At 36.2% G+C, this 13,724-nt stretch overlaps 1 protein-coding gene across 2 annotated transcripts in view; it reads right to left on the bottom strand.

Annotated features, from left to right (window-relative positions):
- The window catches only part of LOC128989726 (RNA-binding protein 24-B-like), a 67,152-nt gene extending 53,668 nt beyond the window's left edge, over positions 1-13,484 (bottom strand). For both annotated transcript variants that reach the window (XM_054411742.1, XM_054411743.1), the window contains exon 1: positions 13,051-13,484. In XM_054411742.1, coding sequence (XP_054267717.1) covers positions 13,051-13,311 — 261 coding nt within the window. In that variant the 5' untranslated portion in view covers positions 13,312-13,484. The remainder of the gene's footprint in view (positions 1-13,050) is intronic.
- Positions 13,485-13,724: the final 240 nt, after the last annotated feature.

The raw sequence follows: 13,724 nt of genomic DNA, 5'->3' as shown, positions 1-13,724 counted from the left end.
TAATGTTTTTTCGCAATGGTTTTCTTAACAATACATAACAAAAAATACATATCAACCGAACACAAAACGAGCAAATAAAATGCGGACTGAACAGTAGAGGGGCATGCCCTCTACAGCGCACTTGTACACACACAGGTGTTCAGTTGTAACCTGTCGTTGCATGTAGCTGATATCTGAACTCTATGTAGAATGTAGCCTGTAGCAGAGTTCTGCAATAACAAGCCAACCATGTTAGCCAACCGATATGTCTTGTAGCACCGATATCAAAATGCTAATTAACTTGTTATTGTTATTGCGAAGTGACGCGTGTGGAAACAATTTGGACAAACTAAGGAATTACTTGCTGAAACATACTATGAGTAAGGGGAATTCTGGCAAGGATAACCATAAATGTTTGTGCAAATTTGCGCATGTCAGTTTTGTATGTTTAAGAGACTAGTTAAATTTGACAAATTCTCATTACAACCGAGTACAGAAAAATAGTTGTGTATATTAAAACGTTGTCAAACGATTAAGATTATTAATAAAAGTAAACTATTGTGGTTTGCTTGTTTATGGATATATTGTTATCAAATTGGTCAAATCTATACATTTCATACTACACTATTCACGTACAAAATACAAACGATTTTTCTATGTAGAAGTAAACATGTTATGTACTCGTTAAACATAATAAAAATTGGGAATAAATCTGACTAAGTAGTATTTAAGTAAATACCCAATTAGGCAAATTGAAAATGACTTATTCTGCAGGTTTGCTGCACACTCACATTTCGTGTTTTGATCTGAGATTCAATAGATCGAGTGTCTATAGAGTGTAATTTTCCCCAGAGCTAAAGAAATTGACTTCTTTAGATCTTTAAAATGCAATTTGTAGCTCCATTTCTAGTGTACTGTATTTACAGTAGTACATTTTTCGCTTTTACCCTGCTAACATTTTGTTTAAATCGAAGGGATTATGGATACAGACATTATTGTTGCGTTATCCCTTACTTCTCTGTGGTTTTACACTATTTTGTAGAGTTTTACATCTGAAATATAATATTCGATGCCTTGAAACCTAAACAACACTTGTTACTTGTGAATATCGAAAGTCCACCCTTATCGTTGCAACATCCAGCGGTGACAGCAAAATCGCAAATAAAGGACAGGTCAATGTTACTCTAATCAGAGTGTACCAGATATCCTAGTCAGCTGTTTACCTAACAGGCTGACAACAATGGTAGGGGGGAGGGAGGGGGGGAGTGCCACCCTCGCAATATCGCCTATCTCCCTCTCCCTGTTTCCTTTATATCACGCCGCCTTGTTTTCTTGCTGATTACAATATCTCAATTAAATACGTTGAAGAAATGAGTTTAACATGTTCAGTGTGTGTTTCATTAAAATTTAGTTTTGAAGAAGTACTTTATGTAATAGGCTTAAACGTGGATTAAAAATTGCTGGTAAATTAGTAAATTTCAAAGTTGAAATTTTCTATGGTTAGAACTATTTAGAGAGTGCTGCAACTACTTTGTTTTGTTTTATATCTGACTGTGTAATATCCTGGTAAACTTTGATCACAAAAAAAATCAAGTAGGCCTAATTAGTTTTCGCTTAAGTTTGATGTTGTCGTCCCAGTTGGCAGATAAATTTGAAACAAAGAATTTAAAGGATAAACTCAATATCGTTTCAACCCGCAGGAGTGAATCCCCACAGTGCATTTGACTACAGAAAATACTGTAAATCTTTATCCTGCGATTTAATAAAACTATATTAAGATTATCACTGTCAAGTTGCTATATCATACCCCGAGATACGACGTATGATATAGCAACTTGACGGTGATAATCATTTAATATATTTTAATAGATACATTTTCTGCAACATTTTCTGTAAAATAAAATAAAATCATATAGAACATAACATATAAACCATGTCGAGGAAAAAGATACTTTAAAGGCGATCTGTCACCAATAAAACGACAGATTGCAGCCAATGGCAGTGCGATGTTTTTTATTCGTTCCTGGTTTAGTGGGGAAGGGGGTTGAATGCAAAGCTAAGGGCAGATGTGCCGAGGTCATTCACCAACCCCCGTGACAGAGTCCCTGGGGCCCCTAGCTGCACGGAACACGGCCATGGCCATGCACATACACAGGGCAACTGTGTGTACAGTATGATATGTTTGGTCATAGAGAAGCGAACGTTCTTTGAGATTGATATACAAGTGATAGATTTATGACAGTTATGGTATGGTGATTTTATATACTAGAATGAATCCATAGGATATACGCATAAATACGAACGTTTATTTGGCTTATGGATCATATAACACAAAATATTCCGTTTATCCTCAGGATCTCTGAGTTGCGTACTACACTAAGAAATTCAATAAATAATTGAAATTAGATAGAATTTAAATGTTCTTAATATCGATGAATAATACACGATGAATAATACTTTGAAGATTAAATTGTATAGAGTTACAACATACAACACATTAAGGACGTCATGCACAATATACAACAACATACAAGTATTAGCATGGTTATTATTAATCCAAAATGGTAAACCAAATTCTTCCAAATTCTTGTTACACCGTGTCATATTCTTCCGGAAATAACATTATTGCCACAATTCACATCACATTAAATGGTAATGTAAACTCCATACAATCATTTGTGTGATAAAACATGACACGACATGTTTTATTGTGATTTTAAGAGCGAAACTCAAATCTTTATCCCTTCGTGAATACATTTTTCAACCAGTTTCATTGATGGGGTTCTTCTAAGATTTAATGCACGTAAAAAAAATGTAAAAATGTTTTTTTTGTATCTTCAACTAAGAACATTAATTGCGATAAAACTGCCAGTTTCAGAAATGTACAGTATTGATGATTGATGTTGGCACTTGCTTACACACGTCATGAATTAATTCGTCAATTATTACCACATGCTACGTGGCGTAAAATGGCAAAACTGTATCGTTATTAAGTAGCCTATGTGAAAGTAAATAACTTAAAGAAATACAAAACTTCTTTATTTAAGCTCTAGAAAATGGTTTGGAGAGAAATTATGAAATTTGGTGTTTTTAGGGGGGGAAATTGGACAAATCAATTTTCACCCCATAAACCCCCGTTCCCTTATTCCGATCATGCTGGTTCGCTAACTCTTTCGAATATACGTAGGTTTACACGCTTATACCAAATTTCATCAAAATCGGATCATTTTTGCTCGAGTTATCGCGCTAACGGACATATAGGCTATATAAATTAATTTAATCTGATGGTGTTTTTAGCCTAAGGGGACCTCAAATTGAAAATAAAATCGGTCCCGGGTCTAGGGTAATAGCTTATTCCCTATTAACTGAAAGCAAACAAATATCTACCAGTTTTAGCTAATCTTTCCACTTCATCACAAATTACAACGCAAAAAATCTCAAATTCAACTGCGAACGTCTGATGGATGCTCCGTACAATTTTTAACCTAAGCAACTATTTTCCCTCGAAACTTGTATGAATTCAAGGAACTGTTTAGATCGCATCAGTAGTCATTAGATGGTGAGAGTACAACTTACAAGGTCACATAACGGTGAGGGATGGAAATAGATTCAACCCCGAGAAACTGTACTCGGTGTCAACTGTCACTCGTCTACGTCACTCACTGGAGTTGACGGTCGCCAACTCACTCATCAGCTGAGTCTTTTTATAATAATTTCGTCAAGAACACAAAACACCTTGTGCAATCAGATGAACACTCGAATAGTTCACATTGACTTCTGAACGGTAAAATAGTTGGTAACTGGTTCAATTTTTGAATACATGTCTGTGTGTTTTTGGTGATTTTCCGGGTAGACTTCCGTATCCGTCAAACAACCGAATGAAAATATCGATTATTCGGTTGTTTCTTTCGATACATCGTTTGGTTAGGTTAACATTGCCTAACTAACCAAACGATACATCGAATAATCGATGTATCGATCAATATTTTCACTTGGTTGTTTGTGCCAACCGATACGAAAGTCTACCCGATTTTCTAATTGGATCCAGCTGTCCCAAACTGTAGTGACTAAACAGCTGATCTTAGCTAGTAACAAAGCTACGCATGGTAACACACCCATTCCTACAATCGGCATAAATTATTATGCCTTGGCTACGAATCCTATCTCACAATAGTAAACTACATTTTTCAGATGCATTTTTAATTATGTTTTAAAATTCGAAATCGCTCCAGCGGCCTTCAATGAGTATTACTGTTGTTGGTAGTATTTTTCACTGAAACAGTGATAAACCTGAATTTAAATTAGGCGGGAATATTGCAAATCGAACACCAACGTCACAGCCAATTTTTAGTACGAGTATAATACGCTATTGTATGTACCACCATCTTCGTGAAGAAAAATAACAAAACCGTGATGTATAAATGCTTAAAACAACGTAACGTGTGTTAACTCAATCTTGGAAGTACGAAGGCGTTTTTAATGGCTTCCAAATAATTGTTTGGGTCTATAATTAAACAATTTCCCTCGTTTCTGTTAGAAGTCTTCGTTCAATGATTTGAGTAGCACAGCGAACTCCAACCCGACGTGTTATGAGGGGGTGGAAATTGCTATCAACCCCTGGTACACAGGGGAGGGGAACGAGCAGCTCCGGCTATGACTAGGCTTCGGTACACTTACATTTGCATAATAAACGCCTGGCTAACATTGGGGAGAATCTTGTGGTAGGTCTAATAAAACAAGACTGAAATACATAACCTCAAAGTTTGACTTAGAAAAGTAAAAGTAAAAAGTTACAGAAACTAATCGATAGCCTTCAAGAACAAGCAATTCAGTAGTACAGTACCAATATACAGTAGGTTACTCTATTGGCAGTGCTTCAAGGTAAGAAACCCGCAAAAAATGAAATTGGTTTTCTGTACGTTTACTTAGAAAACACCATTTTTTATAAACAAAATAACTTAAATTAAATAATAATGCTTTTACAAATAACTTAGTCCATGGCGGTCAGACACAACTAATTTTCAGCAACAAAGCTACACAAGACATATCATTCGTCCCACACTCATCTCCATTCGTGTGGGTTGAAATAAGGTTGAAATGCGCCATTGTACACCTTCTATGCTCGCTTTAAGATGGAATAAAAGATTTAAAAGTCTTGAAAAGTTAACAATCACTAACAATTTCAATGTGGTAGTATATAAAATATGGTTTAAAAATCATCATTGGCCTAATTAAAGTTTAACCTTGTAATATTCTATAAGAAACCAACCCCAATTAAAGAATTTGTATATGAACGATATTAAATCAAGATACCGGTACCGAAATATAAATTCTATTTAGAACGTCAAACCATAGTTATTTGTTAAACAAACCATGCTGGATAAGATACATAAACTAGTGAACCTGTAAAAATACTACACTTCATAAAAAGTTACATGCATTTTAGTTTAGTTTCAATTTTCACTGTTCCTATATTTAATTAGCGACAGTATTTATAAAACTCAACAACCAGGCTGTAAAAGGTGACAGCAATTTCCCCCAAATTGATGTCCACGCGACACTTAAACGTGTTTATTCGCCAGTGGTGCCAACCGAAGGGCGTTAAATTTCCCCCACGTCATGCGACTATCATCAACAATGCATGGGACGGTTAATTATTCCATGCACACGCGTTAACCTAATATGCCTTCACATGGACCGCCCAGATAGTTGTCACAATGAATAAATATGTCATGAACAATATTTACGTTTTAATCAGGTCAAAACATAGATACAATACTACTTTTATCTGGAATCTTTTTGAATTTTCATCTTGAGTGCACCATTGTATATCTTATACCGTTTAGTGGGGTTAAAATCGCACAATTCACAAAATGGATTTTTATTTCTGACTGGTAGTATTATGGCCTGACTGTACGTTTGTTGAAAATATCTCCCAAGAAAAGACATACACAAAAATAAGTGTGATCGCCTTATATACATTATACCTTACATACTTGTATACGATAATTATTAAGTTTCAGCTCAGATCAAGAGAAAATGGCTCCTTACACATGGCCATTGTACTCACAATCAGTAAGGGGAACAGAAAACATAAAGACTCGTTTTTATTCAGTGATTATTGTAAACAAACTATGGATTGAAAATGTATTAAATATTATTAGTGGATACAGAGTATTCTATAGTAGGTAAAGTTCATTGTTAAAAACAATGTGTTTAAAGCAACTAAAAGTGCATAGCCTACTGTATTATAAAACTGTTGAAGTAGGTAAACTGAAACAATGTGCTTTACTAGTTTAGTTTTTAGTTATTGATTTAGGTACCGTGTTATTTTAAATTGTGTAAATATTTTATTTAATGTTTCAACACCAAGAAATTACATGTTACATATCGGGGATAGAAAATATTGATTTTAAACTCACATAAAAATCTGTTTAACCAACCAAGTAAATAAACATAAAGAAATACCACATTGAAATACGAACCGTCACAAGAACATTAACCAGACGATTTGAAAGTCTAAACAGACTTAGGGGCTGAAACTGAAAAGATAACCTTTGAACTCGTTATCAATGAGGCAGCCTGGGAACGAACAGGTGTGTCGGGTCAAAGGGGAAGATAAGATAATTTCCCTTCCCTTCCCTGCGATAGGTTGGCGACACTGTTATCTTTTGACCGGAAATGTAGGGACAATGTCAGGGGTGTACTATCGTCATAGGATTAGCATCACATTAAAGAGGTCATTTGACAGGTTCACAATCGTTGGGCTACACGTATGTAGCGGTAATGTCACCAACTACTGTATTATTGCTAATTAATAATGAACTGTATTAGCAGACTAACACACTTCTCCCAATAGCTTGACATTAAATGGTCGTGAGTAAAAAAACAAAGGAGGGAGTACCTATGGGGAATAAAATAAAAAAAATTGCAATAACCTAAAAACCATTTTTAGTGAAATTATATTTTTCCGTTATTTTATGGGCATTAGGTACTTCAAAAGCTACTTTTTTCGTCCAGGGACTTACACGGATATTTCAACCCAAAAACTCTATAATTTTTACAAAAACCTTCTCCATAAAGCCTATATGCATGGGGGAGAAAGTAAAGAATAGTTTTAAAGTTGTATTTAGTGTTATAGAATTGTAATTGTAACCACAGATCCAACACACTCCATTGAATATTAACTATATTCTCGTTTCAGCTAACGACCATACAATGAGGTTTTTAATATGCTGCCAGTACTTGTGTTGGTTCTGAATGGTGATCTATTTACTTAACAGGTACATGAGGTAAAACACTGACTATTGTTGATATGAAGCATTGGTATGAAGACAACCATGTCATCGAGAGATGAGAAAAGAGATTAGATCGACGGCCAAACAACCGTTTAAAATGAACAGATTGTAAATAAAATTGTGACAAAAAAAATCCCGAGAGGTTACATACTCCAGAAATATTTATGAACAAATTATTTTTTTGAGATTTGAGAAACATAGGTATAGTATAGACATGAAGTAAAGGTACAAATTAAATTAATTTAGTATATAAAGGTAAAGGTTAAAATGTGTCTTGACAGTTATTTTCTTCTGCATAGATGAAGTAATTCCACTACTTCGTCTATGTATTGACTTCAACAGAATGTCAACAAAAGAATCTAACTACTAATAACAATTTCGTGTGTAGCACATTAGTGTTGAGAATAATTTATACTACAGTATTAAGATTTTCGCGATGAAATCCTTCTGAACAAAACTCTATACCGTCTAAACGGAGCGATCGTATAAAATATATACTTTACAATTAATGAGCACAAAATGTGGTGTGAATATTAAATAGCGTCTTATGACTAAAACGTTATCTCTTGACATGCTAGAGGCAAGAGAGTCCAAAGACCGCTTTTCGCTTTTCTGATGGCAGTTTTGTTTAGGGGATGAAGCGGCCTCGAGACAAAAGAAGTAATCAACCGTAGCCCTTGAACATGAACAAGACTGCTGGATTACTTGTCTAGCGCCGCCCGGCTCTTTTAATTTCAACTCAAGAATAGTCCGGATTGTGGCGATAAGATTGCATTTTGTATAGACCGGCAATTAAAATATAGACATACTGTAATTCGTCATGAACATGATGAAGGCAAAGTTTACATATGTTTTTAAACACTGATATTCAAAACAATTTAATTTAAATTCAGAAAAGTATTACATTTGGAAGGACTTGTTACTTTTTCACAAAAACGTCAGGCTAACGATTTCTCCCATTTAAATTTGTTTAATCTTGGCTTAAAATACCTTACTTTGTATGGTCGCCATTTCATCGAAAAGTATTAAAAAAAGTATTAATTTCGCTATTTAAAAAGAAGACGTGTGAAGTATGGATATCGACTTTCTGAGAAAATGTGGTTATTATTGATGGCAAAAAGACTAGCAATGCAAGAACCGTTCATTTGAGTCGATATTCCAAAAATCGTATTACTGTATTCTGATCCTTAAATAAAGAGGACATTGATTGCAATAATGGAGTGATTAAAACAGACAAGTTACAATGTAATTATCACAATCAACTCACGTCTACACCTGTTGAGTTAGTGGGACAAGTGTAAGTGTTTCTGAGGGAAGCTTTATCATAATATAACGGTCGCAAGTGATAACATATCTACGCCGACCCATCCATTGGAGCTACTTGCTAGTCTTGCTACCGTTGTACTACTTCTTAAATTCTTCCACACTGTTTGCCACGGTTTTGTGTTCAAGGCAAATGCTTATTTGTCAATAGTTGTGATGTCGTGGATACGAATAATTAGATTAACCCTAGACGTTATATATATAAAGTTCCGAATGTTTGTTGGTTTAACCCCAAGGGGAAAAAATACTTTTAGGGTTTAAGAAACTGGACTCCCTTCTGGATCGGATGTTCTCGAATGCAACGCTTAAGTTAGTACTGTACAGGTAGTTAGCAAAGGTAGTGTTAGTAAACTAGTTAGTACCACCTGTGTCAATCATAAAATTCTCTTGACAAGGTTAATTTTGAAAGCCCGAGAACCGAGCCCAATATGGGTTTCTTAATTGAGAACAAGACGGAAACCTCCACAGGTCTACGTAAATATTTCTCCTAAATCCACTTCAATCAAAGCGATAAAGATAGGTTTGGAATTCATGAACGATAGAACGTACTGTAAAGACTTTATTTTGACTAAACTACTAAACATATTTAATGTGGGCAAATATAGATAATGCTTTGAATGGATTCGTAAACCAACCCGACCTGGCCACGGGAAGAAAACAGTTTGAAAAAAAACTTCAAAAACTAAAAGAATGAATTTTATTTCCGGACTTTATTCAGTTGATTCGTTGATTGATTTCACCGGCTAAAATAAAGAGATTGCATAAATTTAATGGCTTTGTTGTACGGCTAGACAGTACAAGACACATTCAGGTCACATTGTACATAGTCACACTTTTTGTAAACCATCCAGCGGAAATCCGGCCTCTCGGCTGTCCGCAAAACTGCATGTGGGATGTGGGTCTCATGGAAACAGCAACTGGGAAACAGCTGTGTTCGCGATACTGCGATTATCGCATGTTTATCTGATCAGCAACCGTGTACTGTGCTGATGCCTGATGTTCACCTTTCACATGAAATAAAACTGGATAAAGTCTTTGTTTATCAGGCCTGTGCGTCTGCTATGCAGCCTTTAAGTAATGGTTTCACCATCGATGTATCAAACTTCCTGGGTTTCACCTATAGGGCTTCAATATTTTTATCTACTCAGTAGTATAGTTATTCAGTCGTAAAAATCTTTGTACTGTACAACTAAATCTATAGTTCTACTGGACCGATTTGATTAATTAATGAGTCTTTGGAATGCTCACTCCAATTTACAAATGATTATGAAAGTTAGTTTTTGTTTGGATCTATGGTGTAATAGTATATTACGTTAAAACTAGTCCTGAAAATAAGTGTTTACCGGACGAGTGTGGTCGTTCCCGTGCGAGACGAAGTCGAGTACGGGATTACCATACGAGTCCGGTACCTACACACATTTAGGACGAGTTACGTACGATAATTTACGCCATACTACTAAATTCGTACAAATTCTTATATATTTCCACCAACTAAAGGACTGAAAATCACCAGTCATAACCAGGTTATGTTTTTGTTTATAACCATTCATTGCCACCTAAATACAGTAGCTATAATCAGCTGATTGGTGTCTGGTAAAACTCATTGCAGTAGGCCTACAGTAGTACGCAAACCTACAACAACATAACCTGGTTATGACTGGTGATTTTCAGTCCTTTAGTTGGTGGAAATATATAAGAATTTGTACGAATTTAGTAGTATGGCGTAAATTATCGTACGTAACTCGTCCTAAATGTGTGTAGGTACCGGACTCGTATGGTAATCCCGTACTCGACTTCGTCTCGCACGGGAACGACCATCACACTCGTCCGGTAAACACTTATTTTCAGGACTAGTAACGTAATATACTATAAGCAGCCTCCGAATTTATTGTGGCAAGAAAATAATGATTTAGATTTTTAACTTTGCACAACTAAACCTACAGTTCTACTGGTTGGAACTTTCATAATTATTTACAAATATTCTAGAATTAAGCTTTCCAACGAAACATTAGGTAACAAAAATCGATCCAGTAGAACTGTAGATTCATTTCTACTGGATCGATTATGTTAATATTATTTAGTTTATGTTAGTTTGGTAGGTACCTATCAATTTTAAAACAAAAGATCCTCTAAGTCCCATGTAGAAGATGGAATAGTGTCAATAATCTTTGTCCACTAATGCATTTTCGATGTAGCCTGTAGCGAGTTGCGATTGACCACTGATGATTAGCTACAGCCCATAATTGATAGAATAAGTTATTATATTCTACTTACTGTATTCTAAAACACGATGTTAATTAATTAGGAATTGTATGTTTTCGTTTTCATTGTACAAAAATGAACACACAAAAAATCTTGTGGTTCATCACAGAAGAAAAAGAAGTACCTAGGCCCATATGTCACCAAATGGAAAGACCTTTTTCTTATTTAACCAAAAGGTGTTAGCCTACCAATAAGCCTAATTTGGGATTCCGTATTTTGTACTTTAGTTTTGTGTTTGGGCTCTTTACTCTGGGCTTTGGAATTGGTAAATTTCCCCCATCTCCCAAGTTGTGTATACAATCCCAGGTGGTGTTTCGCTGAACTATAACTCTACAATAACCTGTCCTTTGTTATATTTAATTTACACCGACAGTCTACATAACATTTCACAAACTTATTACCCCAACGTTATGAGGGAAGGAATTGGTACAGAGAAATATAGCCTAACGAATTTATTTCTATCACATACGTACTAAGCACAAAAATGATTGTGCACTACTATATGTTGTATATGGAATATGGGGGAACATGTGACGTGCAGAAAGGAAGTGACACACGGTGGGACACCGCTGGGGGGGGGGTTACGGGTCGCCGAACACAGCAGGGGGGAGGGAGCCATGGGGCAACCCCAGCTGTTCATTTCATTTACAATAATTATATGATTCTGGGCATAGGTTCCTATGTTAGTCGAACTGCAATACAGATTAATTCTGACAACAAAACTTACATGTTTACTCTTGACGATTAATTGTTATACTCTAACCCCAATCTGTCTTGAAACAAGCTAATGGGATATGATGGAGATGGAAAAAATCTTCGTGTAAATACGGTATGCGAGAATTTTTCGAGTGCTCGGGCAACACTCCCCTTATGACGACCCCTGTCTACACTCAGCGAATAATTTGTCAGAGCGAGAAACCTAAATTCTCTCTCAAACAGATAATTTCTAGATCAATAAAATCACAAAAATGCACAATGAACACACACTGATGTTTTCTTATGTCGAAAGATAACATATTGTACATGTAAACCGTGTCAACGTCATCGTGGTAGTCTATAGAAATAATTAATTATTAGTACAAGTTGAAGACACGATACAACTTTCAATTGGTTTGAAGAACATTTAAGCTCAAATAGGCTAAAAAACTCTTAAAATTGATAAATGTCCCTTAAACTCTTAAATAGACCGAATTGTAATTTAACCTTAACCAAAAAGTGTTGTGAAAACTGAATTCAACGTCATATCCTGTGGCCAAGGTGACAATTTGCATACAAGTTCATGAGCGCTTTGGCAACAACCACAACTGTCAACAATGGAACTGATTACAACCATCCTGCCAGTTTTTATGAATTTCAATCTACTGAATTTGATGTAGAAAGCAGAAGTTTAATATAAAATATGTGCTAGTTTGACATAGAAAGGTGCATTGAGGTGGTAGTAAAAACTTGAAACCTTGGGACTCTGTAAAAATATCATGGTGCAAAAATGATCAATACAAAAAGTCACCCTTAAAACATTTATTTCTCAAAATTGTGCAATTCAAGGATTTTGACTCACACACACAGTCAACAGCTGTGCAATGGGAATGGAAGTGCAGCTAGGTTATTTTTGGCGCGTCTTCCTTCCACTCTACAACAGCACAGACAGTAGCGCGGAGCGCGGTATCATGGCGGTGAACTATTGGCGATACCCCGCGAAAATAATGTTCAGTGAAAAATGTAGGGGTTACATATTACAAACCGACTTTAATAAAACCTGTCTGGTGAATAGAGAAAATAATTATCTCATTAAAATAGAGATTACATCAAGGAACGTAATCAAGAACATAAATAAAATCCAAACATTGTGGGGTCAAAGTAAAACACCGTTAACATCAAAGACGGATAGGGGATTGCAAACAATGTTTGTTTGAATTTAACTTGACTTACATTTTTTGTTTCTAGAACTAATTTATTGGTAGGTTACAACTAATTATGAGCTCACCAATCTTTCCTATTGCGAAATAACCGTAACACATTGTTTTGAAAACATTAATTCGCCCGCAGTGTATCCAGTAAGCTTGTTTCATGAAGTTGCGCAACCAATCTAATTTCAGCAGTAATATTGCTTGAGAATTACCATAGCTCATATCGTCCGTACCTTCAAACATTTTACTAGTTTACATAGTAGAAAAAGATTGAAACTTACAAATCCATATCCTCTGCTCTTGCCGGTCTGTCTGTCAGTGATGACCACCGCCTCCTCGATATCACCGAACACAGAGAAGTGTTCTCGCAGCGACTTATCTGTCGTGTGGTACGGCAACCCTCCGACAAACAGTTTCGTCCAAGTAGTGTCTTTCTGCTGGGTAGTTCCCGTAGGGGTGGTCAAACTAGCCAGACTCCCAACCAGACCATCGGCGGTTCCCAACATGCTGTCCGTGGATCCTAGAGCACCGGGCATCAGCATTTTATAGGTTAAAAGCACTTTAAACTGTATACGTGTGACTCCAGGGGTCTATCTACATAGCTAGAGCACGTTCACTTGTGTGAAAACTTGCGGTAAAGTCGCGGCAAGCACTCCGAGCGTCGACTGCTACTCACTACTGTGTACTGTGTAGTACAGTTGACGATCTGACTCACTCGGCGCGCTGGCAGTGACTGCTATATAGTATATTTAGGCTAAGCTAGCCTCCCCCCTACGTAACGGCGCGACGCAGCTGCCACGGAGGGCTTCTCCCCCTAACCCCCACCCCACCCACTAGGCTTTTTTCAGCCTTTGATCAGGGGTGGTGAGATGTTGTTAATGCCTCCCTCGCAACTTGCTGATCCGCGGATTTATTGGTCTTTTAAATCAACAATTAATTTAGTGTTTATTCAGCT

Source organism: Macrosteles quadrilineatus, unplaced genomic scaffold (genome assembly GCF_028750875.1).
Source record: "Macrosteles quadrilineatus isolate MER2022 unplaced genomic scaffold, UCM_ALF_1.0 Scaffold_3__2_contigs__length_128488019, whole genome shotgun sequence".
Classification (NCBI taxonomy): Eukaryota; Metazoa; Arthropoda; class Insecta; order Hemiptera; family Cicadellidae; genus Macrosteles; species Macrosteles quadrilineatus.
Note: the sequence above shows the minus strand (reverse complement) of the source record. Positions and strands in the feature narration are given on the sequence as shown.